Source organism: Empidonax traillii, unplaced genomic scaffold, assembly GCF_003031625.1.
Source record: "Empidonax traillii isolate 1590-97213 ecotype Southwest subspecies unplaced genomic scaffold, ASM303162v1 scaffold272:size679582, whole genome shotgun sequence".
NCBI lineage: Eukaryota > Metazoa > Chordata > Aves > Passeriformes > Tyrannidae > Empidonax > Empidonax traillii.
The window spans coordinates 447,088-469,852 of NW_020955465.1; the positions used below are offsets into that span (position 1 = coordinate 447,088).

The 22,765-nt window shown below is 63.8% G+C and overlaps 2 protein-coding genes and 1 long non-coding RNA gene across 3 annotated transcripts; all 3 read right to left on the minus strand.

Annotated features, from left to right (window-relative positions):
* Positions 1-2,593: 2,593 nt before the first annotated feature.
* Positions 2,594-12,818, minus strand: USP36 (ubiquitin specific peptidase 36). The gene is made up of 20 exons (XM_027889839.1): positions 12,775-12,818; positions 12,157-12,445; positions 11,846-12,070; positions 11,023-11,133; positions 10,664-10,766; positions 9,956-10,023; positions 9,534-9,604; positions 9,089-9,171; positions 8,651-8,771; positions 8,249-8,389; positions 7,829-7,929; positions 7,397-7,535; positions 6,521-7,183; positions 5,843-5,928; positions 4,744-5,418; positions 4,369-4,508; positions 3,811-3,975; positions 3,418-3,533; positions 3,196-3,328; positions 2,594-3,127 (listed from the first exon to the last, which is right to left on the minus strand). Exons 1-20 carry the CDS (start codon positions 12,775-12,777, stop codon positions 3,123-3,125), a joined length of 3,438 nt encoding a protein of 1,145 aa, XP_027745640.1. The 5' UTR covers positions 12,778-12,818; the 3' UTR covers positions 2,594-3,122.
* Positions 12,819-13,481: 663 nt separating this feature from the next.
* Positions 13,482-22,300, minus strand: TIMP2 (TIMP metallopeptidase inhibitor 2). The gene is made up of 5 exons (XM_027889850.1): positions 21,956-22,300; positions 15,930-16,030; positions 15,735-15,843; positions 15,273-15,397; positions 13,482-14,885 (listed from the first exon to the last, which is right to left on the minus strand). Exons 1-5 carry the CDS (start codon positions 22,080-22,082, stop codon positions 14,685-14,687), a joined length of 663 nt encoding a protein of 220 aa, XP_027745651.1. The 5' UTR covers positions 22,083-22,300; the 3' UTR covers positions 13,482-14,684.
* LOC114060380 lies at positions 21,308-21,672 on the minus strand. Its single transcript, XR_003571875.1, has 2 exons — positions 21,572-21,672; positions 21,308-21,433 (listed from the first exon to the last, which is right to left on the minus strand). It is a non-coding gene; the product is annotated as an uncharacterized LOC114060380 (long non-coding RNA).
* Positions 22,301-22,765: the final 465 nt, after the last annotated feature.

Here is a 22,765-nt window from a genome sequence, read left to right on the forward strand (position 1 = left end):
AGGGCACATGGGTGCTTTGGCCAGGATGAGGCAGGGCCAGGTGGCACCTCCCATGCAGAGTGATCCAGATGCCTGGTTCGGTCCTTGCACCCTGCCTGGGTGAGGTGGGGTGCTTACAAACACCTCGGGGTCACAGTAACCACAGCTGTGGCCCCAGTGTGTGATTGTGAGCATCAGCAGTGGGGCTCATCATTCTCTACTCCAAACATCTCAGGAGAAGAACCAGTCAACTGCCTCTGCCCGAGAGCCCAGCTCTGCTCTCTGAGCCCACTGCTTCCCCTGCACTGTTTCTGCACCTTCAACCTGGGAGCCCCCAGCTGAGGGCCCAGTGACTCGCCCTGGCTCACCCCACATCACGCCAGGGAAGGGACTGAGGCATCACTGGCAGCTTCCCCAGCAGCATCCCCTGTTACAGAGGGGCATGCCACAGTCCCAGGATTCCTCTGAAACAGCTGAGCCTGTGCCAAGAAGCTGCCAGCGCCCACTGGCAAAACAGGGCTGTGCAGGCTGGCAACAAGGACAGGGATTCCCTGGGTGGGGAAGCCCCTGGCCTGCTGGGGGATGTGGCAGCCCACCCTCCTTTGCAGATTGCCCACACCTTGCCCATCCTGCCTCCATGCATCCATCCTGCCCCAGACAGAAAGGCCCCCCAGGCACAAGCCGCTTTGCTGGAGGCTGCATCAACCCCGCTTAGAGAAATCCCTTAATCCCCAGGCCAGAGTGAGCAGTAATCCCTTGAGTGCAGCAGGATTACCAGCACTGCCCAATCCCTCTCACCCTGGGCCATGATGGGGCCGAGCTCAGGACAAGGTGCTGGGACTGGACCGTGCTCCCCACTTCCTCTTGCTGGTGCTGCAGCTCGATGGGGTAGGAGCAGCTGGGATACCCCCTAGCAGGACACTGCTGCCCCATGGTCCAGAGGCGTTTCACCCGTGCTGCGACGCTCACTCAGCTACGGTGAGGTCTAGGATGGGCTTGGTCTCACCGCCATCCCATGGGGAGGGGATGGGAAGGGGAAGGGAGTGCAGCCCCACGCTCCGGCAGGAGTAGGGGGAGCCCACATCTGTGCCACCAGCTGCTTGCTCCAGGATTTGCTCTCTGCTGAGGCAGATAGGCTGAAGAGGGGTTGTGAGCTGTGGGTCAGACATTGGCATTAGCAAAATCCCACCAGCAAGTCTCCCTGTCGGCTTCCACCATGCTGTGGCCTCAGCAGAATGTCCCCTGCTAGACCAACTCAGCTCAGGGGCTTCAGGGCAGCTGCGGGGTTCTGTCGCCCCTGGACAGCGGCGAGGGTTGGAGGTGGCTGTGCTGCTCCCTGGGGGTGGGGTGAGCAGGACACTTGTGATGCTGACAGATGACCCGGGACATCTTCCAGGTAATTCCGGGAAGCTGTGAGAGGCTGCTCGCTGCATCGCTCCCCGCGGCGCTCTCCCGCTAACGGGTTGTGTCTGACAACGCCCGAGCCAGGCCGCAGCACCTTATCTCGCACTGTGAAGTCCTCGCAGCCAGGCACAGTCACTTCTGGGGTGGAACAGCAGTTCCTAATCGGCTGTGCCGCACAGCTGTGCAGGGAAGGAAGGAGGCCCACGAACCGGCACCGGCTGCTCCCGCGGGAAGAACGGCCACCAGCACGGCTCCCCCACCGGGGCCACGGGCTCACATCTCACCCTGACTGAAGGTAAAATCACCTGCCGACCACAGGAACCTGCCTCGGAGGGGCCCGGCACAGGCACTGACTCCCCTGCCCGGTCCTCAGCATCGGGAGGGAAAGCTCGGCAGGCACGGAGCAGGGAGGGAAGCGAGAGGCAACTGCGTGGGCATGAGAGAGAGGGAACCTGCAGCCCCCGAGCCGCCGCTGCCCGGCCTGGAGCGTGTCCCGAGCCAGGGGGGTTTGTGACAGACAGCCGCCATCGAGGCGACCCTGCCCTGAACTCTGCGGGGTCGGGACGCAGCAGCTCCGCGGGGGCACCTGAGAGCCAAGTGCGAGCAGCAGGTCCCGGAGCTCCCGGTGCAGTGCGGGGAGCGCAGGGGGGGCAGCCCCGCGGCTCGCCCGCCCCCCGTGCCGGCGGCGGCAACTGGGTGCCGGCTCCTTCCGGCGCCTCCTCCGCCACCCCGGCCCCGCCCGCCCGAAGACCGCGGTCGCTCTGACACCGGGTCCCGCCGCCCCCCCGTCCCGCACCTGGGAAGGGAACGGCCCGGCCCAACCGCGCCCGCCCGGGAGAGCCGCTTCCGCCCCAGCGCGGACGACGGAGAACCCCGGCGCTTCACCCCGGCCCAGGTGCGCCCTAAGCCCTCGCCCTCCGCCCCGTCCCGCAGGGTGCCGGGACCCCCGGCCCGCACTGACCGCAGCCGCCGCCCTCCTCCTCCTCCATCCCGCCGCCGCTCCGGCCCCGCCCGCGTGACGAGCGCGCCGCGACCGCCACGGCGGTCACGTGGGCCCGGGGGCGGAGCTACAGCGACCCCGCCCCTTTCCCTGGCCCCGCCCCTTTCCCCCATCCCGAGCGGGCCGATGGACAAAACCGGGATTTATTCCTTTAAATCCAGTCCTTCAGTGCCCGCCGCCCGCCCCATCCCCGCACCGAGCCCACCGATGGACACACACCGGGATTTATTCCTTTAAATCCAGTCCTTCAGTGCCCGCGGCCCCGGCGGCAGCGCCCCATCCCCGCACCGAGCCCACCGATGTCCCCCGCGCCAGCGCGGGGCCGGGACAAGCGGAGAGGAGGCTTTCAATGCGGCTTGCGCAGGGAACGGGGGTCAGGGAGCGCCGGAGGGGGGGCATCCGGGAAGGTGAAGGGCAGCGGGAGGCACAGTGACACGGAGCAGCGGGGACGATCTTGAGGCACTTGCCAGGAGCCCCCGCAGGTGTGGGCTGGGGAAAGGAGGGGAAGAGGCACGGAGAAGTGAGGAGCCTGGCCAAGGCATGTTTGGAGGCACGACAGCATGGGCAGGCTCCTTCACAGGTGGAAAAGAAGCTTCCAGAAGGTGAAGGCATGACCCCAGGACAGGGGCCGCATTCCCTCCTCTCTGAGTAGGGTCCACCAACAGCTCCCAGGACAGTGCTGCCTGCCCCTGGTCCTTCACCTGGGACTGCTTCATGAGCTGTCTGGGGGATGCAGATCTCAACCTGTGAGGCAAGAAGCAGCGTCAGCCCCCATCGGGCTGCCACCCCCTTCCTCCCCCCAGCTCACTCACCTGAGAGCCGGTGGCCCAGACTGGCCATCTTGGCAGGATGCGACATCAACCAGAAGTTGCGCTTGTTCTGCAGCTTCTGGAAGGGATTTGAGTCTCTCTTCCGCTCCTGCTTCATCTTCTTCATTTTCTTTACCTGTGCAGAGGCAGGCAGGCTCTCAGGTCAGAGGGCAGAGTCCCCAGCCTCCTCCCATTGCCCCAGCCCAGCACACGGTCAGCACCCACCTTTCCTTTGTCGAACTCCTGGTCCCACTCATCGATGACGGTCTCACTCCGGGCCAACGCCGTGTCCCGAATGGCATCCTGGCTGACGGCGGAAATCTCACCCTGCCAGGTCAAGACTGCAGAGCTGCATGGTCAGCAGGAGCACAGGGCTGTGCTCCACCGCACCTGCCTGCACTGTTCCCCCACCAGGCCCGAGGATGGAGCCCCTTGCTTCGGACCCCCACCCTGTGCCACCCCTGGCAGCCCCCAGCTGGGTTCACCCGGCTCCAGGAGCCCCATCACTGCCTGTGCTGGAGCAGGGGTTGCTCAGACCCTGGCAGAGCCTGCCTGTATGCAGGGCTTGGGGCAGGGGGGCTGTGCGGCTGCTTGCCCACCCAGGCCATCCAGGATTACCTTGTTTGCCATAAGCCTTGTCCAACGAGTCCTGGAGCAGCTCGCCCACCACGCTGGACTGCTGGCCCCCAGGGGCTGTGCTAGCCCAATTGCTGACTGCAGGGCTCAGGGCAGCCAAGGTGTGTCTCTCATCTCCAGTCTGGCTGTCCTTGGCACACGCTGCCACTACAGAAACAGGCGGGGTGAGGACGGGCTGGGGGAGCTTGGGGAGTTCCTGCGACCCTCCCTCTCCAAGGCAGATCTTACCCCAGGAGACACTGATGGCAGAGGGTGTTTGGGAACACCGGGACCTATGATCGGGGCAAATTGTCACCCCTCAAGGAGCCTGTCCCCACCCCTCCTCCAGAGCACAGCTGGGAGCTCTTGGGCTGTCCCACAGGAGTAGCAGACAGGTCTGGGGCAGGGCAGCCCAGGATGGGGGGCAGGATGACGGGCACTGACAGGCAACTGTGGGACCAGCAAGCACTGGGAAATGCACAGCAGTGCTCTGAGGGGCCCATGGGCAGGTGAGTGGCTGGCTCAGCCCTGCCAGGCACCAGACAGGGCACATGGTCACACCTGGGGTGGTGGTGGTGGCAGGGACGGCGTTGGCAGCCGGGCTGCTGAGGCTTTCCATCCACTTGCGCTTGTGCTGCTTGCGCTCTCCAGCCTCCACGCTCCGATGTGTCTCACAAGGCTCCAGCTCAGCCCTCCTGGAGCTGGGGAAGGCAGCAGGGTCAGCTTGCTCCAGCCAGACCAGAGCAGGGAAGTCTGAGCACTGCAGGGCGGTGGGTTCAGGGACACCCGCACTGCACTCGGGGAGGGGTGAACCCACCCCAAGGAAGTGGGTGCTCCAGCTGGATCCATGCCAAGGCACATCCCATCCTCAGGAAGATGAGAAGCCCCTAACCATGGCCCAGGGAGCCTGACCTCAGGCTCTCATGTGCCCCTCACCTGTCCAGTGACAGCAACTCAGAGCAGCACTCTTCTGTCCTCTCCAATGGCCTGTCTTTGATCCTGTTTTTCTTTTTCTTCTTCTTCTTCCTCTTTAGTGAGAAGGTTGGCTCTATGCCCAAGTCAATACTGGGCTCTGGCATGTGTTGCTTGGGCCCACTCTCCATGTCCTCACAGCCCAGACCCCCCAGGCCATCACCAGGACCCTCGCCTTCTGTCTCTTTCCCCACAGCGGATACAAAACCCTCCAAAGAGACAATTCTCTTCTTCCTTGGGGGCCTGGAGTCTTTCTCCATGAAGTCCTTCTGAGATCCAATGCTCTCCTTCTTGGGGGGCCTGCAGTCTTTGTTTTTGAAGCCCTCTGAAGGGACAAATCTCTCCTTTTTAGATGGACTGGAGACTTCATCCATGTCACAGCCACATCCACCCACAGCCACAGCACAGGAGTTCCTGTCTGTGCTACGACGCTTCCTCTTTCGACGCTTCTTTTTCCAGGAACCCTCTGTTTCCAACTGGCTGGATCCTTTCTCGCTGCTGCCGGAAGGAAGGTGGAGTGAAGGGTGGGCAGTGGAATCGTGGGCCGGCGGGGAGGCTAAGAGCTGAGCGTCCAAGCTGAGCGTGAAGCTGAAGGAAGACTTTTCAGGACTTGGTTGTTTGAGAGCAGATGAGGGCAGGCTGAAGGACAGGGAAAGAGGCTGATCTGAAAGCCCAGAAGCCCCTCTCTTATGCCACCCTGACTGCTGCCATCTTGGCCATGAAATCAGAAATCAGACATTGGTCCACAAGTGCTCACAGAGACCGTGCACCACTGTCCCACAGCAGACAGGGCAAGAGCGAGCACTGCTGCAGCACATACTGCTGTTGAAAGCTGGAGCAAGATCTAGACCAGGCTGGTGCCTCCTGATCCCATGGGACACTAGTCCAGGGTCAGGGCCTGCAAAGCTCCCTCCCACCCTGTGCTGACAGTCAGAGACTGCCCTGTCAGCCCTGGAGAACAGGAGAGCCAGCTGAGAGGCCACACAGATGCCCCACGGAGCACGCCGAGGCTGTCATTGGCCTTGCTGACACGCAGGAGCCTGGGAGCGGTGGCACTGCTTACCTGGACTTGCCCAGAGGCCCAGGAGTGGAGTCAGGGTGGGACAGTGCGTGGCGGTCACTCCTGCTCGCCTTCTGCGAGAGTTTGCCCTGCAGTTATTGACATAAATAAAAACTTGGTGGTCTAAAGCAGAGGAGTTTCCATGAGCCAAGAGAAAAAGGGGAGCCCAGAGAAAGGGGAGGGGAACAGATACAGACAGGGGGAGGGAAATAGGGGGTGGAAGAATCAGAAGTGTTTTCAGTTAGAAGAACAAAGGAAAAAAGGAAGGAAAGAAATTTAAAGACTTGGAACCCCAGCACACCATCCCGAGCCTGACTGCACTGCAGCCCCGAGGGCTGGTCCCACACACTGCCTGGGGAGAAGGCACCCACACCCTCCTGCAGCAGCATCACTGCTGCCACTCACCCCACGGAACGTGACCCCAAGAAGGTGCCGAGGCCACCCCTCCATCCCACGAAAGGGGCAGGAGCCATCCTCCCACATCCCTCAGGGACGTGAACAGCAGCAGGCCCTGGCACATGCCGACCCAGAGGGAGGGCAGAGCAGCCACCACCACCCTGGGGGGCTCTTCCCACCCACTCCCAACTCAGCAGGCGCCCAGCAGTAGCTCTACACTTCCTCCAACACAATCTCAGGTCAGAAGGTGTTGAGTGGAGTCTCTGGGCAGAAGCTCAGACTCACCTTTTTGGCAGAAAGTGACGGTTTCTTGGCCAGTGGTGGTGATGTGGTGCTGCCCTGCTCCTGAACGGCACTGCACAGTGGGGAGGGTTTCACAGTGACTGTCCTGGAGTTTTTGGGGGCAGCCAGATCAGAGTCTTTGGGGACAGCCGGCTTGGTGCCAGGGCCAGTGGGGAGGTGGGTGCCAAAGTTCCTTCCCTGAGAGCTGCAGAAGCTGCTGGAATTGCTCTTGGCCTTGTGGGTCTCCTTGGCCAGCTGCCCCACTGCGCTGCCATGGGAATCCTTCAGGGTCCCGGCCATCGCCCCATGGCCACCAAGCTCCTGGTTGGACTTCAGCAGCTTGGATGAGGTAGGAGGCTTCTCTCTGTCTGTCCCCTGTGGGGGCACCCCCACTTTGGCCCCACTCACAGTGCTGGTGACATGGAAGCCTGCTCTGGGCACGGCAGGTGTCTGTGGCTTCTTGGGCCTCTGGAATACATCATGGGTCAGTGGTATGTCCTTGTGGGTGGCTTTGTGAGGCAGTTTGGGTGATGGGGTCTGAGAGGGCAGCTTTGATTGAGCAATTCCATTTGTCAGCTTCAGCCCCACGCCAGAAGCGCTGCGGGACACAGGGACTCCGACATCGTCTGGGCCTAGCAGCCCCTTCCCCGGCAGCTTGTCTTGTTTCTAGGCAAGGAGAAAGAGAGAAGTTCAGTAAGAAGAGAGTCAAGGCGCCACAGACACAGGAATACTGCCCTCCAGGATCCCTGGGCTCAGCAGGATCAGGATCCCTGCTGCACACTCTCCTCCCACACTCCTGTCTCCCAGTGGCTGCAGACCCCGGTCCCCGCAGAGCAGCAGCTCCCGGGAGCACCGGCCGGGAGCGCCGTCAGGACTCACCGGGCCCGCCGGGGGTGTGGGCAAGGTCCCATTAGTCTCGGTTTTCTTCACCTGACTGAAGTCGCCACCAATGTGGCTGGACGGGCTGGAGGCAGCCTTGGCCACAGGCCCTGCTGAGCTCTTCCTCGGGCTGGAGAGCCTGGGAAGGCAAAGTGCAGGTGTCAGTGGTGGGGTGTGAGCGATCGTGAGTCTTGGCAGACACGCTCACGGAACAGGAGCCAGGCACTCCGAGGAGGTGAGGTGCTACCAGCAAAGCCATGACAAGAAGCTGGACACCTCCCTGCCACCTCCCACCCTGAGCCAGCACACACACACAAGCATTGGGGTTGCTTGGGCCAAGCTCCCTCCCCCAGCCAGGCAGGTGCTGCCATCTCTGTCCCAGACGCTGGGAGCAGGGGCAGAGGGGCTGGGAGGCACAGGGTGCTCTCTCACCTCAGGTAGAACAGAATGTAGGCCTGCTGGTTGAGGACCACCTTGATGTTGCTGGGGTAAACCTCGTGGTCATTCATTCGATACCACTGCCCATTGCTGGCCTGCAGAAGAAGAGGGAACAGGATCAGGCTGTGCCCAGGAGGAGAACAGGGTCAGGCTGTGGCCAGGGACACTTCTGGCCTGCAGAGCAGCAGGAACAGTACCCATCAGCAGAGCTCCTCTCCCCAAAACACACAGATGACCCAGGGCAGGCCAGGGGACTCTGCCAGAGCAGAACTTCACATTTCCTGCAGCAGACTACAGCCTGTGTCCCCTATAGTGCTCAACACCACTCTCTCTGCCGAGCACCCACCTCTCTGCACCCTACAAGGACCCAGTCCCCAGCCCAGGCAGGGTGTCAAAAGAGCACCCCAGGCTCACCTTCACATAGCAGAAGTAATGGCCTGCATTGCAGCTGTACCCAGAGTGCACCAGCACTGCATAGAGTCCATATGTGACAGGATCACCCTTGGGCTCAGACATATAAGGGCGGATATCCAAGAACTCAGGGTATCCCACATCCTGCAGAGAGAGAATGTCTCAGGAGGCTGCACAGTAGATGGCTTTCTTGCCAGATCAAGACTGGCTCTGCTGTCCTACGAGTCTTGCCTCCCGAGGGAGGGGACACGCTCTCCCCAGGCAGAGATCATGGTGAGGAAGATGCCAGGATGAGCCCAACTTCCCCCATGCAGGGGGGAATGGCTGCAGGCCTGTACCAGGACCACCTCCTGCCCTGCCCTTGGACCAGGACACAGCCCCTGCTCTGGATTGCTGAGCACTCACCTTGGTGATTTTCCTTCCACCTGAAGAGCCGCAGCTGCCAAAGCGCTTCAGTGAGATCGTGAGAACATTGGAGGCTCGGTGGATGGTGAAACGTTTGCTGGCTGACACCTTCTTCCTGCACCTGCCCAGGAAAACCTTGAGCTATTCAAGCTGTTCCACCACCCAGACGACTGCCTGCCCTGGCCATGGGAATGGCAAACCCCATGGGAATGACCATGCTGACACCAGGCACTGCTCCAGGTACCTGCCTGTGGCCACGTCTGCTGGCCCAGGTCCTCCTCATGAGCAGAGGGAGCTGAGGAGTGGTAGGATTCATCATAGGCTTTCGTGGCTCTGTACCTCACAGTTTAGCTGTGGAGCAGGTACAGAAGCCCCTCCATATTGTGGCAGCCTTCCACACCCGTGGGCCCCGTCCAGCCTGCAGCCCCCCACACTCACATGCTACACCTGTAGGCGTTGTCCCCCCCCAGCTGCTCCGGCTTCACGAACAGCTCCAATGCCCGCACGATGTTTGCGGCTCGCTGCAAAGACAAAGTGGAATTCAGGGCACGAGGGGCCTGTTCACACCACAGCTGTGCTCCGTGCCTGGTCCAGGAGACAGCACACAGCACAGGGCCACAGGCTGCCCCAAAGCCACGAGCCTGCCCCCAGCACACCAAGGGGGTGGCTGCTCTGCACCCAACACCGCCAAGCCTCCACAGAGGAGTCGTGGCTCCCGCTCAGGCAACGGGGTCCTGCTCTGCCAGACAGAGAAGGCAGTGGAACAGCAGGAGCTGCTTCCCTCCCGCTGGCACCACGCCTGCACACTGGCAGGTTAAGGAGCCTCAGAGCAGGAACATCCTCCCGAGGGCAGAGCCCCCCAACCCTAACCCTGCCTCACTACCTCGACCTCCAGTGTCACATCCAGGTAAGGGTCATAGGTGTCCGAGACAGTCTTGCACTCCAGGCATTTCACTGCAAAAGGAAGAGCCATGAGCGCACCCCAACAAACACAACACCTGTACCTGCCACCCCCAGTCTGGGTTTGGGCTCTGGGATGTGAACATCAGGATTCACAGCCTGGCAGGGAGAAAGGCTGGTGATTCCATTTTGAGCTAGGAAAGCAAATGCTGCTGGATAGCTGGGAAGATGGATCCCTTTGCTGGTGGCACACAGCCAGCAGCTTTTCCCATCACCACAACTGGGGTCACAACCCTCAGGTACCGCAGGACCAACTGACTGTGGCTCCTGATAAGATACACATGCTTAGCCATTTTCCCAAAGAGTTCTAATGCCCAAACCCTGGCCCTGGCAGCTGGCACTCACCACGGGACCGCAGGTAACCGCCAAAGATCTGGTGAACCAGGGTCGTGGCCTGGGTCTGGCGATCCAACCTACACAGAGACAGCAGCACCAGATCTCACACCACCCCTCTGCAAAAGCCACTCCTGTGGGACCCCTGTGTCATCAGGACAGCCCCACTCCATGCTCTGGGCAGTGGCTGGGCCGTGGAGCTCCAGAAGCCGCAGGAAATCACAGCCCCCACTGGCCTGCTGTCCCCGTGTCACAGCCAAAGGATGGCACCGGGCCCCAACACGCACCCTCCTCTCGAAGGAGCAGAGGCTCCTGGCTGAAGGTCAGAGCTGGGTGCTGCAGCCAAAGGCAGTGCTTCCTGGGATAAAGGGCCTCAGGGAAGCTGCACTCCCACAGCCACACAACTGGGGCTGAGCTAGCAAGCATGCCTGGATCCCTTGGCAATTGGGGTGGTATCCCACCCCATAGCAGCTTCAGGATTTTGGGACAGGACTGCAGCTGTGCCGGGCTGAAGGAGTCAGGAGAAGGCAAACAACAGCCCAGAACCACATCCCTGAGGGCCAGAGAGCTGAACCCCACACACGAGGCCCCTGAAATCACGACCTCCCCACAATAAGGTCAACCTGGGGGACATGTTCACCCCACAGTCCCCTCCCATGAGCACAGGGGACCAGGGAGGGGTCAGCAAAGAGCAGTGACGGGCCATCAGGCCCCACGTACTTGGTGTAGCCATTCAGGCAGGCCTTCTGCATGGCATCAATGGTGTAACGCAGGAACTCATGTGCATCCTCCTGCCTGCCGAAGCGCAAATTATGGGAAATCTCTACAAGAGAGGGAGGAATTAGCATGTGCTCCAACAGATGCTGGCCGTCCCTTCCTCCCCTGGGGCAGGAACTCTGGGGTTCAAGCCCCTTCAACCCAAACCAGACATCAGACTCATGCCAGCCATGGGGCAAGTCCCAGGCAGCCCCCCGGCAGGCTCTGTGAGTTGTCTCAGTGGAGCCATCTGGCCAAATGTGCCTCAATCCCAACAGTTCTGCTTCCACTTTAGTTATGGGGGGAAGGGCAGCCATCCTTACTCTTGAGATCTCGGATGATGGACAGTGGCTTTATCGCATTGCCGCTGTTGGCAAAAGCCTGGATCGTGTGGTTCTGCATAGTGCACATCATGCAGAAGCTTCCGTGGGCACCTGGAACAGGAGAGACAATGGGACGTTGGGGGCAAACTCGGGAGAGATGGAGGCAGCACAAGGGATTACAGCCACACTCAGTTTTCCCTTCGAGCCCTGTGCTTCAAGACAGCTCTGGGGCATCCCAGAGACATGAGAACCAGCACACGCCACACCGACCAGCAGAGCCCATCACAGGACCAGCCATGGGAGCCCCCTGGTGAGACAGTATCCACATGGATGGAAAACAGGTCCCAGGTACTCACTGGATGAGCCCACGGGTTGGCTCTGAGGGGTAGATCCCACCGGAGTCCTACAGACAGGGCTGCAAGCTCTGTGTGTTCCCCAGGGTGACAGCTTGGAGCAGGGCCTGCCACACTGCCCTCATGCAGTCCCCACAGGCAGGGGCTATTTGGAACCCCTCAGCTCAGCCCCCGAGAAGCCAGCAGGTCTGTTGGGCCTATCTTAGTCCTGGCTACACTCAGCAGAGACAAAGTCTCCCCAGAGGCAGAGATGCTGAGCTCGGGAACACTGCTATCACCAGGAAACATGAGTTGGACCCAGGAACAGCCTCTTGATGGAGAAACAGGCAGAAGAGAGCAGAGAAGGTGCAACCCAACACCCACACCCCCTCACCAGAGCCAGGCGCAGAGGTGCTGAGCACAGCACTGCGAGCAGGACCGGCAGACGCTGCTCCTCCCTCCCGGCCCCCCGAACTGGGGTCCCCACTCACAGGTGCGTCCGTGCTCGCGGGAGAGCAGGTAGTTGGTGAGTGGTGGCGTGTAGGTCAGGCACTGCAGCGCGGAGTTCAGGAAGCAGGTGTTCCCCAGATTACTCAGCCCGGCGCCCACACGGTGTACACGCTCCCACTTCATGGAGAGGCGCTGGGCTGGGAAGAGCACCTTCTGGGGCGCGGGGATCCCGTCACCCGTGGGCCTCGGGGAGGCTGGGCTGCGCCCTGTGGAGAACGAGTGGTCAGCCCGAGGGGGCAAAGGGGAGCAGGGCACGGGAGCACGTGGGTGTGCCCGCACCCTTTCCACTCACCCGGGGGGTTCTGTGGCCGCTCCGGAGGGCTGCCGGCGATGCCGAGAGGGCGGCCCAGGGCCTCGGCCCCGATGTGCTCGTACTTGTCCCGCAGGTGCTCCAGCTGCCCGGCCAGGCCGCGCCGGGCGGGCGCGAACTCGATGCGCTGCTGCAGCACGGAGCGGGCGGCGGCGGCCAGAGGCCGGCCCAGCTCCGCCGCCGCCTCCCGCCGCACCGGCTCCAGCGCCTCCCGCAGCTTCTCCGCGATCATCGCCGTGGGCGGCCGGCTCGGTGGGCCCGGCGGCCGCGGCTGCGGAGAACGGGCGGCTGAGCGGGGGGCCCCTCCCGTCCCGCTCCGGCTCTCAGAGCCACCGGCCGCGGCCCGGACCCGCCTCCGCCGCCCGTCCCGGTCCACACAGAGGGTCCCCGCTCGCCGTGAGCACCGCGCCCCCCGCCCGCCGCCCCCCAGGCGCCACCGCCGCGCCGCCCCGGCCCGCCCGCCGCCATGTGCGACCCGCCCGGTCCCGCCGCTCCGCTGCCCACGGGCGGCCCTGCTGGCAGGGCAGGAGAGCGCGGCGGGAGCGCAGCGCAGATCCCGGCGCCCCCGGGCCCGTCCCGCCCGATCCCGGCAGCGCTCACCATCCGGGTCCCGCCGCACGCACGTGTCACCGCAACGCCTCTCGCCCGCCGCCGCCACAAACTCCTTCCGCGCCGGCCCCGCGGGGCGGCCCCGCTCCGCCTCTGCCTCTGCCTCTGCGCGGCCGCGGAGCCTGCTCAGGGCCGGGCACGCTCCGCCCGCTCGCTCGGAACAGCCAACCGAGAGACGAAGCCGGGCCGCGGCCGCCACTCGCAAGGCGAGCGGTGCCACCCGGGACCGCCCCACGCGGGACCGGACACGGGGCCCTGCGCGAGGCGTGGCCCGGCCCCGTCACACCCCGAGCCCGCCCCCTCCGGCACAGACCGCGCCCCTTCACAGCCCCAGCCCCGCCCCTCTCCGGTCCCGGTCCCGGTCCCGGTCCCGGCCCCGCCGGACCCCGCGCTCAGCGCTGCCGCCGGTCTCTGAAGGTGGCCCTGCAGCAGCTCTTCCCCTCGCCTTCTCGTTCCTTGTCCTCCGGGGTCCCGCGTGGATCCCTCCTCTCCGCGGCTGAGGAGGACCGGGAGGCCCCGGGGTGTTCGGTTGGATCCGGGGGGTGGCGGGAGCCGGGGAGGTCCTGGCCGAGCCACCGCAGGGACCCCGCCCATCGTCTCCCCTCCCCGGGAGCTCCCGGCACGGACCCCCCCGCCGGTACCGGGGCGGTTCCAGCGCCGGATGAGGAGACGGAAATCACGGCACAGGGACCACAGAGCCGGCGGCAAAACAAGTGGCGATATTGAAGTCAAAGACAGAGGAGCAGCAGCGACAGGAGCACAGCGGGTATAGCCATACAGAGCGCCTGGGATGCGCGGTCGGGACTGAGTAAAGGTTGGGTGTTTTTTTTTTTTTTTCTTTTTCCTTCTTTTTAATTTTTCTCTTTAATATGTTGCAATTGCCCAGACTGGTCCAGTATGACATCTCAAACCTTACAGGGACACACAGCATGAAAACGCCCCCGGACGCAGGGCCACAGGGAGCATTCCTGGCATGCTCCCAAAGCCGTGGGTGCACATGCCGGTGCCACGGGCACTGCAGCGGGGCAGCTCTGCGACACACGCCAGCACTGCTGCAGCGTGGAGGTGGCTCAGAGAATGTGGGGCCGAGGGTGCAGGGGGTTCACTGGAGGGGACAGGTTTTCCTGCAGCTGCCCTGCCACCGGTGGGTCTCAACAGGTCCAACGGTGGCAGCTGCAGAAGGATCTGCTGGAGGTTGCAGGGGAACGGAGCCCACTGGAGAGAGGAACATGTGGAGAGAGGGGCAGCAGTGCCTGGGTGCACGTGGGGATCACCCCTGATACGCTAACGTGCCCCTCCAGCTTTTTCGGACAAGGCACCTGCACGAGTCCTCTGGCCCTGTGAAAGGCCTGGAGCCCCTTGCACTCAGCTGGGGGCTCTGCTGCATGGTAAAGCCCTCAGGAGCCCCTGCCCAGAGAGGTACCCTTCCTGCACCCCGAGGGGACGGATGGGCAGTGGGTGGGGAGGGGGACAGGGTGGTCTCTGGGCACTGTGGTGGGGAGGGCTGCCTGGCCAGAGCTGCGGGGGCGGCTCCCGCGGCGGGGGCACTGGTAGACCTGCTACGCAGCTGGGGCAGCTCCCGCCACTCAGAAGGGCTCGATTCCTTCACAGCTGCCAGGGCAGGGCCAAGCATGGCTGGGGAGTCATGATGCTGGCAGGGGGACCGGACCCCACACCCTGCTCGGCCCTGCACAAACCCAAGTTCCCAGTGTGGCCCTGGACTGCCAGGTGCCTGTGACGAAGTGGGTCCCCGTCCCTGCCCCCCGCATGCACGTGGCAGCCTCCAGTGACCCCCGCGGCCGAGCAGATTTTCATGCTGTCTCCAGGGTTTGATATCAGCATGGACCAGTCTAACATCTCGCAAGTTTTTTCTACTGGCTACTGGAATGCGCTTGTTTGGCTTAGGGGTCCTCGATGTCGAGAAACTCTTGCTTGGGGGGGGCCATGCCACGGTACCAGGCACATGAGCCGTCGCTCCTCTTGATGCAGGCGTAGTGCTTGGCCTGCCGCCCATCCACGTTGTTCTTCTCCATCGCCCAGTCTGTCCAAAGACACTCGTCCGAGGAGGAGACGAAGCAGGGGATGGAGAGGCAGCGCGAGATCTGTGCACAACAGAGACTGTCACCCATCACCCCGACGGGGGACACTGGGCTGGGAAGAAGCAGTGTGGGGCAGCTGGGTTGGGGGGTCCTGCACAGCTCTGCTTCATCCACTCCCCCATCTCTTAACACAGATTTCAGGCTGACTCTGCACTGTGAGGCATGGTGGGGACATGACCCTGATGTAGGGGGACTGAGGGAACCCCTGGCTGGCCTCGGTTCCCAGCCAGAGGGAGCCAGAGGCTCAGCCACCCTTCCTGTCTGCCTGGCAATCTGCTGTCTCTGCACAACTTCATCCTTGCAGGCCAGGGAAGAGCATCTCCCCACGGGACCTGCCGCTCCCTGGGGGCTGCAGATCCCCCTGGTGTGGGGGACAGCCTGGTCACTCACCTTGCACTCGCAGCCCATCTGGTACCGCTGGTTTAGGCTCTTCTTCTGGGTCGGGGTCAGCGAGTCCCAAGTGGAGACCAAGTCGCAGAGTGTGATGTGCATCTTGCCATTGCCCTCTGACTTACCTGGAGAGAGGCCAGACAGACCACTCAGGGGGTCCCCCCAGTGCCCCAGGACCCCAGACTGATTGGGGTGCCTGGGTCCCCTCACTGTGCACTGTCTCTGGTGACCCCCCAGGGAGCAGAGGCTCATCCCCGAGCTGCGCCTGCCCCAGCCAGGGCTGCTGAGTGTAGCTCGGACACAGCCGGGGGGTCACCTAAGGGCGATCGGTAGGAGCTTGAGGGATGGGGGGGAACACGCCCAGGGAGCAGGCGCACACATCAGGTGTCTCCAGGGATGGGTAAGGCAGGAGGGTCAGCACTATCCTGGCACCCCTCGAGCTCCCTCCCCTCCGGTGCCCACCTGCGATCAGATACTCCTTCTTCCCGCCGGTGTCCAGCAGCCGGCCGCACACGGCAGTCGACGGAGCCGTGTAGATGAACTCTATGTCCTGGTCGGGGCCCTTGAACATCTGGGGAGCAGAGGCAGGAGTGAGTGGCTGGTGCAGGGGTGCCTCAGCCGTCCCCCTCAGCCTCCTGCCCTGATATGCCCTGTTACCTTGATCTGCTTGATTTCATACTGGATGCGTTTGATTGGATTCCCGTATATATCATTCCCCGAATCCACCTCTTTCGCAGAGACGGCCTTGGCTCGGATCACTGCAAGGGAAAGGTGAGGTAAGTGAAGGTGACCAGTCCCGCTCAGCCCCTGCCTCCCACAGTGATTCCCACACAGCAGACCCCACTGCCCTCCCTGCAGATGCTCAGCTGTCCACAGAGCCAACTGTCCCCTGCTGTCCCCAAAGGGACAGGGCTCTGGCACGTGCATGACAGTGACTGGCAGCATTGCAACAGCACCCTCCAGGTGGGTGATAAGGAAAGGTCATCTCAGGATTGCCCAGCCCTGCTGCCACCACCTGTGCCGGACCATTCACCCTTGGCTGGTGCTGGCTCGGTCTCTGATGGATTCCTGGATGCAGGCTGGCCCTGTCCGAACTTGTGCCCATCACCCAGATGGCACAGAGAGTTAAAATCGGCCTGCAGTGTCCTGGGAGCACTGTGGTGTTTGTTCCACTGTCATTAATTAAACCAGACCCTGATAAGGGCCCCATCCAGGTGCCCGAGTGGCCTGGCCAGGCCAGAGGAGGGAAGGGCAGAGGCAGCGATTTGGACAATTATCTTCAAGTAAGAATCACCTTACAGAGGGTAGCAGAGCCATGTTCCTGTGGCACAATCCCAGCTGCTCGCCAAGGCTAGTGTGGGCACCAGCACTGCCCACCAAACACCAGCACCTCTTGCTGGGGTCCCCAGCCTCACCAGACCCTTGCTAGCCTCTCTGCACCCAATGCTGGGAGAGCAAGGGTCCCAGGACAAGGCTGCCCTTGCACCCTGGAGCACAGGGGATCTGTCCCACCACAGTGGGGTCCCAGCTGCACCAGGGAGATGCTCCAGCTGCTGGTTCCTGCCTCACATGGAGCATCGTGCTGTGCAGGCGCAGAACCCGCATCCTCCCAGGACCAGGGCCACGGGTGTTGCTTCCCGCCCTTGCTGCCTGAAAACCAATCCGGGACACTGAGAGCTGCGGCAACGGGAAAACATGTCCTGTTGAGAGGAGGCAGTGAGGGCCCAGCCAGCAGCCCTGAGCAGCCTGGCCAAAGGCAACAGTCCTCTCAGCGCTGGTGGCCCTGGGGCGGTCCCAGCACTGGGTGCTGAAGGACGAGGTTGGGAGCCCCAGGGCTGGAGAGGTGTGGCACCCTGAGCCTGGGATAGCTCTGCCATGGCAGGGTCCCTGCGGTCATGCTGCCCACACAGCCCAGGATACACGATCCAGCATGTGAGCGCTCAGCACGTGGCAGTGACGCGCAGGGCACCGGGCGGGCAGGGCAGGCAGCCAGCTCACCCTTACTCACCAGCTGGGACAGGGGGCTGGCTTGGTGCTCTGCTGTGCGAGTTGCCTGGGTCCCCATGCTGAGACCTGCAGCGCCCAGCCCTGCCTGCCTCCCTGCACTGGTAGGACACCTGGCTGCAGGGGATGGGCTGGCAGGACTCCCCGCTCTGCTGGGGTACCTCCATTCCATGGGAAAGCCAACCCCCTCTCCTGCAGGACTCCCTGGTGCCCTCCTATCTTTGTGTGTGTGCTGTGGGGCAGGGGACAGGGAGCTGGGCACTCTCACAGAGTTCATCCCGGCTCGTGTCCTCACCAAAAATGTGCTGGGCTGGGAGCAGCCAGGGACATGTGGGGGTCACCCACAGCTTGGCACAGATGAGCTTTTCCCACCTGGCATGGGCAGGAGAGAGGAATCTGACCATGGTCTATAAATACTGCTGGGCATGGGGGCACGTGGATGGGCTATTTCAGCTGAAGGTCAGGGGGGCACAGCCACACGTGGGCACCAGCAGAGCTTACTCTGGAAAGGTGAGGGTGGCTCCAGTGTGAGCAGGGACCAGAGAAGAGGCTTCCTGAAACAGCTGTCCCCTGTCAAGGGAAGCACTCGCTCTGTGAGGGGCTGGGGTGTGCAATGTCTGGCTGCTGGTACCAGGGCTGCACTGGAAGCTTTCCCAGCCATTCTCCCATCCCTTGGGAAGGGCTGGGCTGTCCAGGCACACTGGCAGCATCTCAGCTGTGCCTGGGGACAGCGCCCACTCCTCTGTCAGCAGCATGCTGGGGCCACTGCAGGCACGGGGCACCCCTTGTCTCTCAGCCCTGCAGCTGCTGTGTCCCTGTGTGCCAGGCCCCGAGTGTCGGCGGCGTAACTTGGGTGCAAGCAGTGCTGGCCCCACGGCTCCTGTGTGGGGAATGGTTACTGGTTCAGTGGGCTCCAGCCTTTTCCATTCACGTGCTGATGAATCACTTAACAAAAATGCAGCCCAATTCTGGGCGGATTTGTTCTGAACAGTGCAGCTTTGTGGAGGGGACGGCCGCGCTGTGCTTTCCCTGCCAAGACCCCACGGCGCAGCCAAACTGCTTCACGCCCGCCAGGAACCAGGGTAGCAGGGAGGGTGGCCACAGGGATGGTGGAGAGAGCCCTGAGGAGAGCCTGGGACAAGGAGACTGGGTGAGGGATGGAGGAGACCCCTGGGTGCATAGGGACCAGCAGTTAGACCTCCCCAAATGCCAATGTCCCCATCGGCCATGTCACCCACCCCTCCTGCTGCCAGTCTGGGCAGCCACCAGCTCCAGGAGCAAAGCTGGTGACACACAGTCACTCAGTGCCACAAACTCACCAGGATGTCTCTCTGGCCTTGCCAGCTGTGAGATTTATCCTCCCTGGCCCCATACTGGGTGCCCCAGCTCAGGGCACTGGTGTGCCCACACGTGCCCCATGGGCAGAGGGGCAGCACAAGGACCCTTAGCCCCAGGCCCCCTCCTCCCAGCCTAGGGCATCCTGACTGGCTGCCCCTTCCTTCACCATCCCACCTCAAACCCCTCCAAGCTGCCCTGCCCACACCTGTCCGGGAAGCACCGGTGTCCAAGGACCTTGGAGGTTGCATCCAGGAGGCTGCTGCCAGGCTGGATGCCCAGGGGACAAAGCTCCCTTCTCCTGGGCTGCTGGCAGCATCAGAGCAGAAGGGCTGGCTGCCAGCGCCAGCACTGTCTGCTGCCCACCCGGCACTGCCCGCCCAGGCACCCGTCTCCGTAGTGAAGGTAGCCCCGGGGTCATTCCGGCCCCGCTTGAGCCCGGCAGAGCTGCAGAGCCGGCAAACCACCCCCGGCAGGGACTCCTGCATCCCAGCTCTGCCTGGCACACGAGCAACAACCACCCTACAAATGCCGGCCTGCGCTCCAGCGCCCGCCCGCACCCCGCCCCGGCACAGCGCTTTCGAGATGCTGAGGCTGGGGATGCGGGGCGGTCCCGCAGTGGGGAGGCCGCGGGAGCTCCCCGGTGCCCGTGGCTCTGCCATGGCCGTGTGCGTCATCCCGGCCGTGACGGGGGCGCGGGGAGCCCAATCAGCGCGGGGGGCTCCGGCAGCTGCCGGGCCCCGCCAGGCTCGGCGGGGTCTGCAGGCAGCCGCGCACTTCCCCGGCACGGTCGGCTCTCACCACTCCCACCAAACCTCCTCCTCTGCGCGGTCCCTACTGGCTGCTGGCAGCCCCCACACTTCCTGTGCCCCCGTCCCGAGGAACCAAGCACTGGGATGACTGGAATCGGCACAATACTAACAAGGGTCGCAGCCCAGGTGCCCCCGCCCCAGGCAGCACCGAGCCCCCACTCTCCCCTGCCCCATCGGCCTCTCTAGGAGTGGCGCTGCCACACAGGGCCAAAGCCACGGCCGTGCCCAAAAGGGCTGAGCATCACCCTGCTCACCCTCCACATCCCCACGCTGCTCCAGAAGAGACAGAGCAGAAACCAGGTTTCCTGCTGTGGCCCCTGGCCTGGTTGTGGCCCCACCGGGCAGTTGAGCATCTCCTGCAGTGGAGTGGCCTTGCCAGAGCACCTCCAGTCCCCACTGCCCAGGCATGGCTCTACTAAGGGAGGGTGGACAGGGCAGCCCCAAGTCCTTGGGCCCTGCAGAAACCCCCTGCTCATCTCACTGGCCCGGATGTGCAAGCGTAGGCTGGCAGGTCACTTGTTGCAAGTCACCAGCTCCAGTGACACAACACCCAGCCCCTTCATGACCCCCAGTCGCTCGAGCACCCCATGTCCAACACAGAGTGGCATGGGCCTTCCCCTGTACTGCCTGGAAGTGCAGCCCTGGGCTGCAGCTGCTCCAGCCCTGCTCCAGGGCAGAGCAATTGCAGGGGCAGGTGCAAAGGCAAAAGGGCCATGGGGAGGCACAGAGGGATATGGCAGGTGCTCTCCATGCTATGGAGCAGGGATGCCAGCCCCCAGGACCAAGACCCCATAATGTACCCACCCTGACCACCTCTACTGAGGGCTGAGGGTGAGCCTTGGGGCCCACAGGCCACCTCGGGTGCACCCACCCAGCACCGCAGAACATCAGCCATCCCCACACCACCACATCTCTGTCAAGGGCCCAGCCTGGACATGGGCCCCTCCAGTCACAGCAGCTGGGAAGAGTCCCAGCAGCACCAAGGGCCCCAGACTCTCCCTGGGCTCTGCACACCTGCAGGGATGGAGCTGTCTGAGGAGCATCCCAGCTCCAGAGAGCATCCAGGGGGAAAATGAGAAGCAGCAAAAGGTCGGGAATCACAGGATCATCCCAGGACATGCCCAGCTCCATCATGAAAACCAGCACTGTCCCCACTTGGACCCACACAAGGCACGACTGACATACAAGCGGCACAGGGCACCTGTGCTGGGAGCCAGAAGGTGCCAGCACTGCCGGCAGCACAGATGGGAGGAGGCTGCCCTGGAAGGATGGGCTCTGGGCACCTGCAGGACAGGCACCTGCTGAGGGTAGTGGGGCAGCAGGAGACCAAAGCCCAACCAGGCTGTGCTCTCCCAGGGGACTGTGGAGACAGCTGGGGCTGCCAAGGCAGACGGTGACTCAGCAGCTGAGTCAGGGCTGAGCCGGCACCCCACGATGGGCAGTGAGTCACAAGTGCCCCGAAAGCTGATCCTGACAGGAGTGTGATGGGAAGCCGCAGCCGCGCTGCCAGAGCAGGCACAGGGCATCCTGCGGGCCAGGGACATGAGCTCCAGCAGCATCTCCAAAAATCCAGTGCTCCATTTTGTCTCAAAGCCTCCCTGTCCCCAGTGTGCCTCACTGTGAGGCCGGGCAGCGCCGGGCACGTGGAGCAGCAGCCAAGTGCTGCAGGAGTTGCCCTCTTGGAGGAGAAAGGCTAAGAGTGGGTTCTGGAAGGCACTCTGGAAGCCTGGGAATCTGTCAGGAGCATCCTGGCTCTGGAGCAAGGGACAGGGCAGGGCCATCCAGAGGTTGGGGCTGCCTCAGTGTTTGGGAATGTTACCTCTCCAGCTGAGCCTGGGAACGGCCCCGGGAAGGGAAGCGCCGGGAACTGGGGCCGGCCTGTTTGGTTCATATGTTAAAATTTAATAAGGGCATTATTCATAGAAAGAGGAATCCAGATCCCGGCGCTGCCAAGCCCTCCCTTTCAGCAGCATCCAAGCCGAACAAAGTGGGACGGGGGAAAGGAAATGCCTGGAAATAAGGAGTGGACGGGGCTGACCAAGCCCGTGGCGGTGGCTCCCGGGGCTCCTCCGGGATCCGGGCCGGTGCCGTGGCTATGCTTGGAGGGCCCCAGCCGCCCCCAGGCCCCAGCCCCGCGCTGCCACGTACCTCCGCGGTGTCATCAGAGTCGGGGGAGGCCGGGCCCACCCGTGTCACTCACCGGGGAGGCGGCCAGTGGGGACCGGCCTCGGCGGAGCCGTGCTCCGGCCGCCCCCTGGAGGGATGCCGGGCGTAGGGGTCCCCCCGAGACGGCGGGAGGCGCGGGGAGCGTCGGGCACAGCCCGGCCGGAGGGACCGCGCCCGGCCGCGCATCCGCGCCCGCCGACACACCCCCGGGCCGGGCCGGGCCGGGGCTGCGGGCAGGTGCCGGGAGTCGGGGGGCTCTGCCCGCTCCCTGCCCGCCCCGCGCCAACTTTCCGCCCCTTCCCCCGCTGGGAAGTTGGCGCGGGCCGGGCCGGGCGGGGCTCGGGGCGGGGGTCCCGCGGCGCTCACCTACGTCGGCGTTGCAGAAGGCCTGTTGCGGGTGGATGGGCGAGCAGCTGCAGGCGTCGGCCGGGCGGGCCCTGCCGAGCAGCAGCACCGCCAGCCAGGCCAGCAGGCTGGGCAGCGCGGCGGGCATGGTGCGGGGCTGCGGGCTCGGCCACTGGCCCCGATCCCGCACCCACCGCCGGGCCCGGCCGAGCCGCTGCCGGGAACTTAGGTCCGGCCGGGGCGGGCGCTCTGCGGCCGCCGCTCCGTTGCCTCCACGGAGCCGTTCGCTTCCTCCCCGCCGCGCTCGGCCTCGCTCTTTAACGTGCTCCGGGGATCTGCTGCTCCTCCTCCGCGTGGCGCGGGGCCAGCCCGGCTGCGCCCGCCCTCCGCGGGATGCGGCTCCGCCGCGACCGCCGCCCCCGCCCCGGCACGGCCCCCGCCGCGGGCACCGGCCGCCCCCGCCCCAGCGCAATCCGGCCCCGTCGCTGCCGGCCCCACCACCCACGGACCCGCCACCCCCGCTCCGGAGCTGCCCGCGCCGATGTCGGCACAGGCTACGGTCCTGCTCGTGCCCGAGCATTTCTCTCCACCTCGGCCCCTCCAGCCCAGCTCGTCCTACCCCCGAGTCCCCTTGCCCTCTCCCCGCTCCTACCGGAGGTCCTGCACCATAGCGACCTTCCCGAGGCCTCAGGCCTCTCCTCCTGGACAGCAGCTCCTGCCCTCTAGCACAACTCCAAAAATCCACCTTGTCCCTGTCCTGGCTGTGTGTCAGGGTTTAATCCAGGTAGGCAGCTCAGCCCCCACAGCCTGACTCCCCCCGGCAGGGTGGGG

Bases quoted from the DNA above. Each gene is read 5' to 3' on its own strand.
- USP36 (XM_027889839.1), bottom strand. The intron at 10,024-10,663 runs GTACGTGGGGCC...GTCTCTGTGTAG, and splicing joins TGCCTGAATGGCTACACCAA to GTTGGATCGCCAGACCCAGG. The intron at 3,976-4,368 runs GTGTGACCATGT...CTGTTTCTGTAG, and splicing joins TGCCACCACCACCACCCCAG to TGGCAGCGTGTGCCAAGGAC.
- TIMP2 (XM_027889850.1), bottom strand. From the start codon at position 22,082: ATGCCCGCCGCGCTGCCCAGCCTGCTGGCCTGGCTGGCGGTGCTGCTG. The intron at 15,844-15,929 runs GTAACAGGGCAT...TCTGCTCCCCAG, and splicing joins ATGAAATCAAGCAGATCAAG to ATGTTCAAGGGCCCCGACCA. The intron at 15,398-15,734 runs GTGGGCACCGGA...GCCTCTCTCCAG, and splicing joins GAAGGAGTATCTGATCGCAG to GTAAGTCAGAGGGCAATGGC.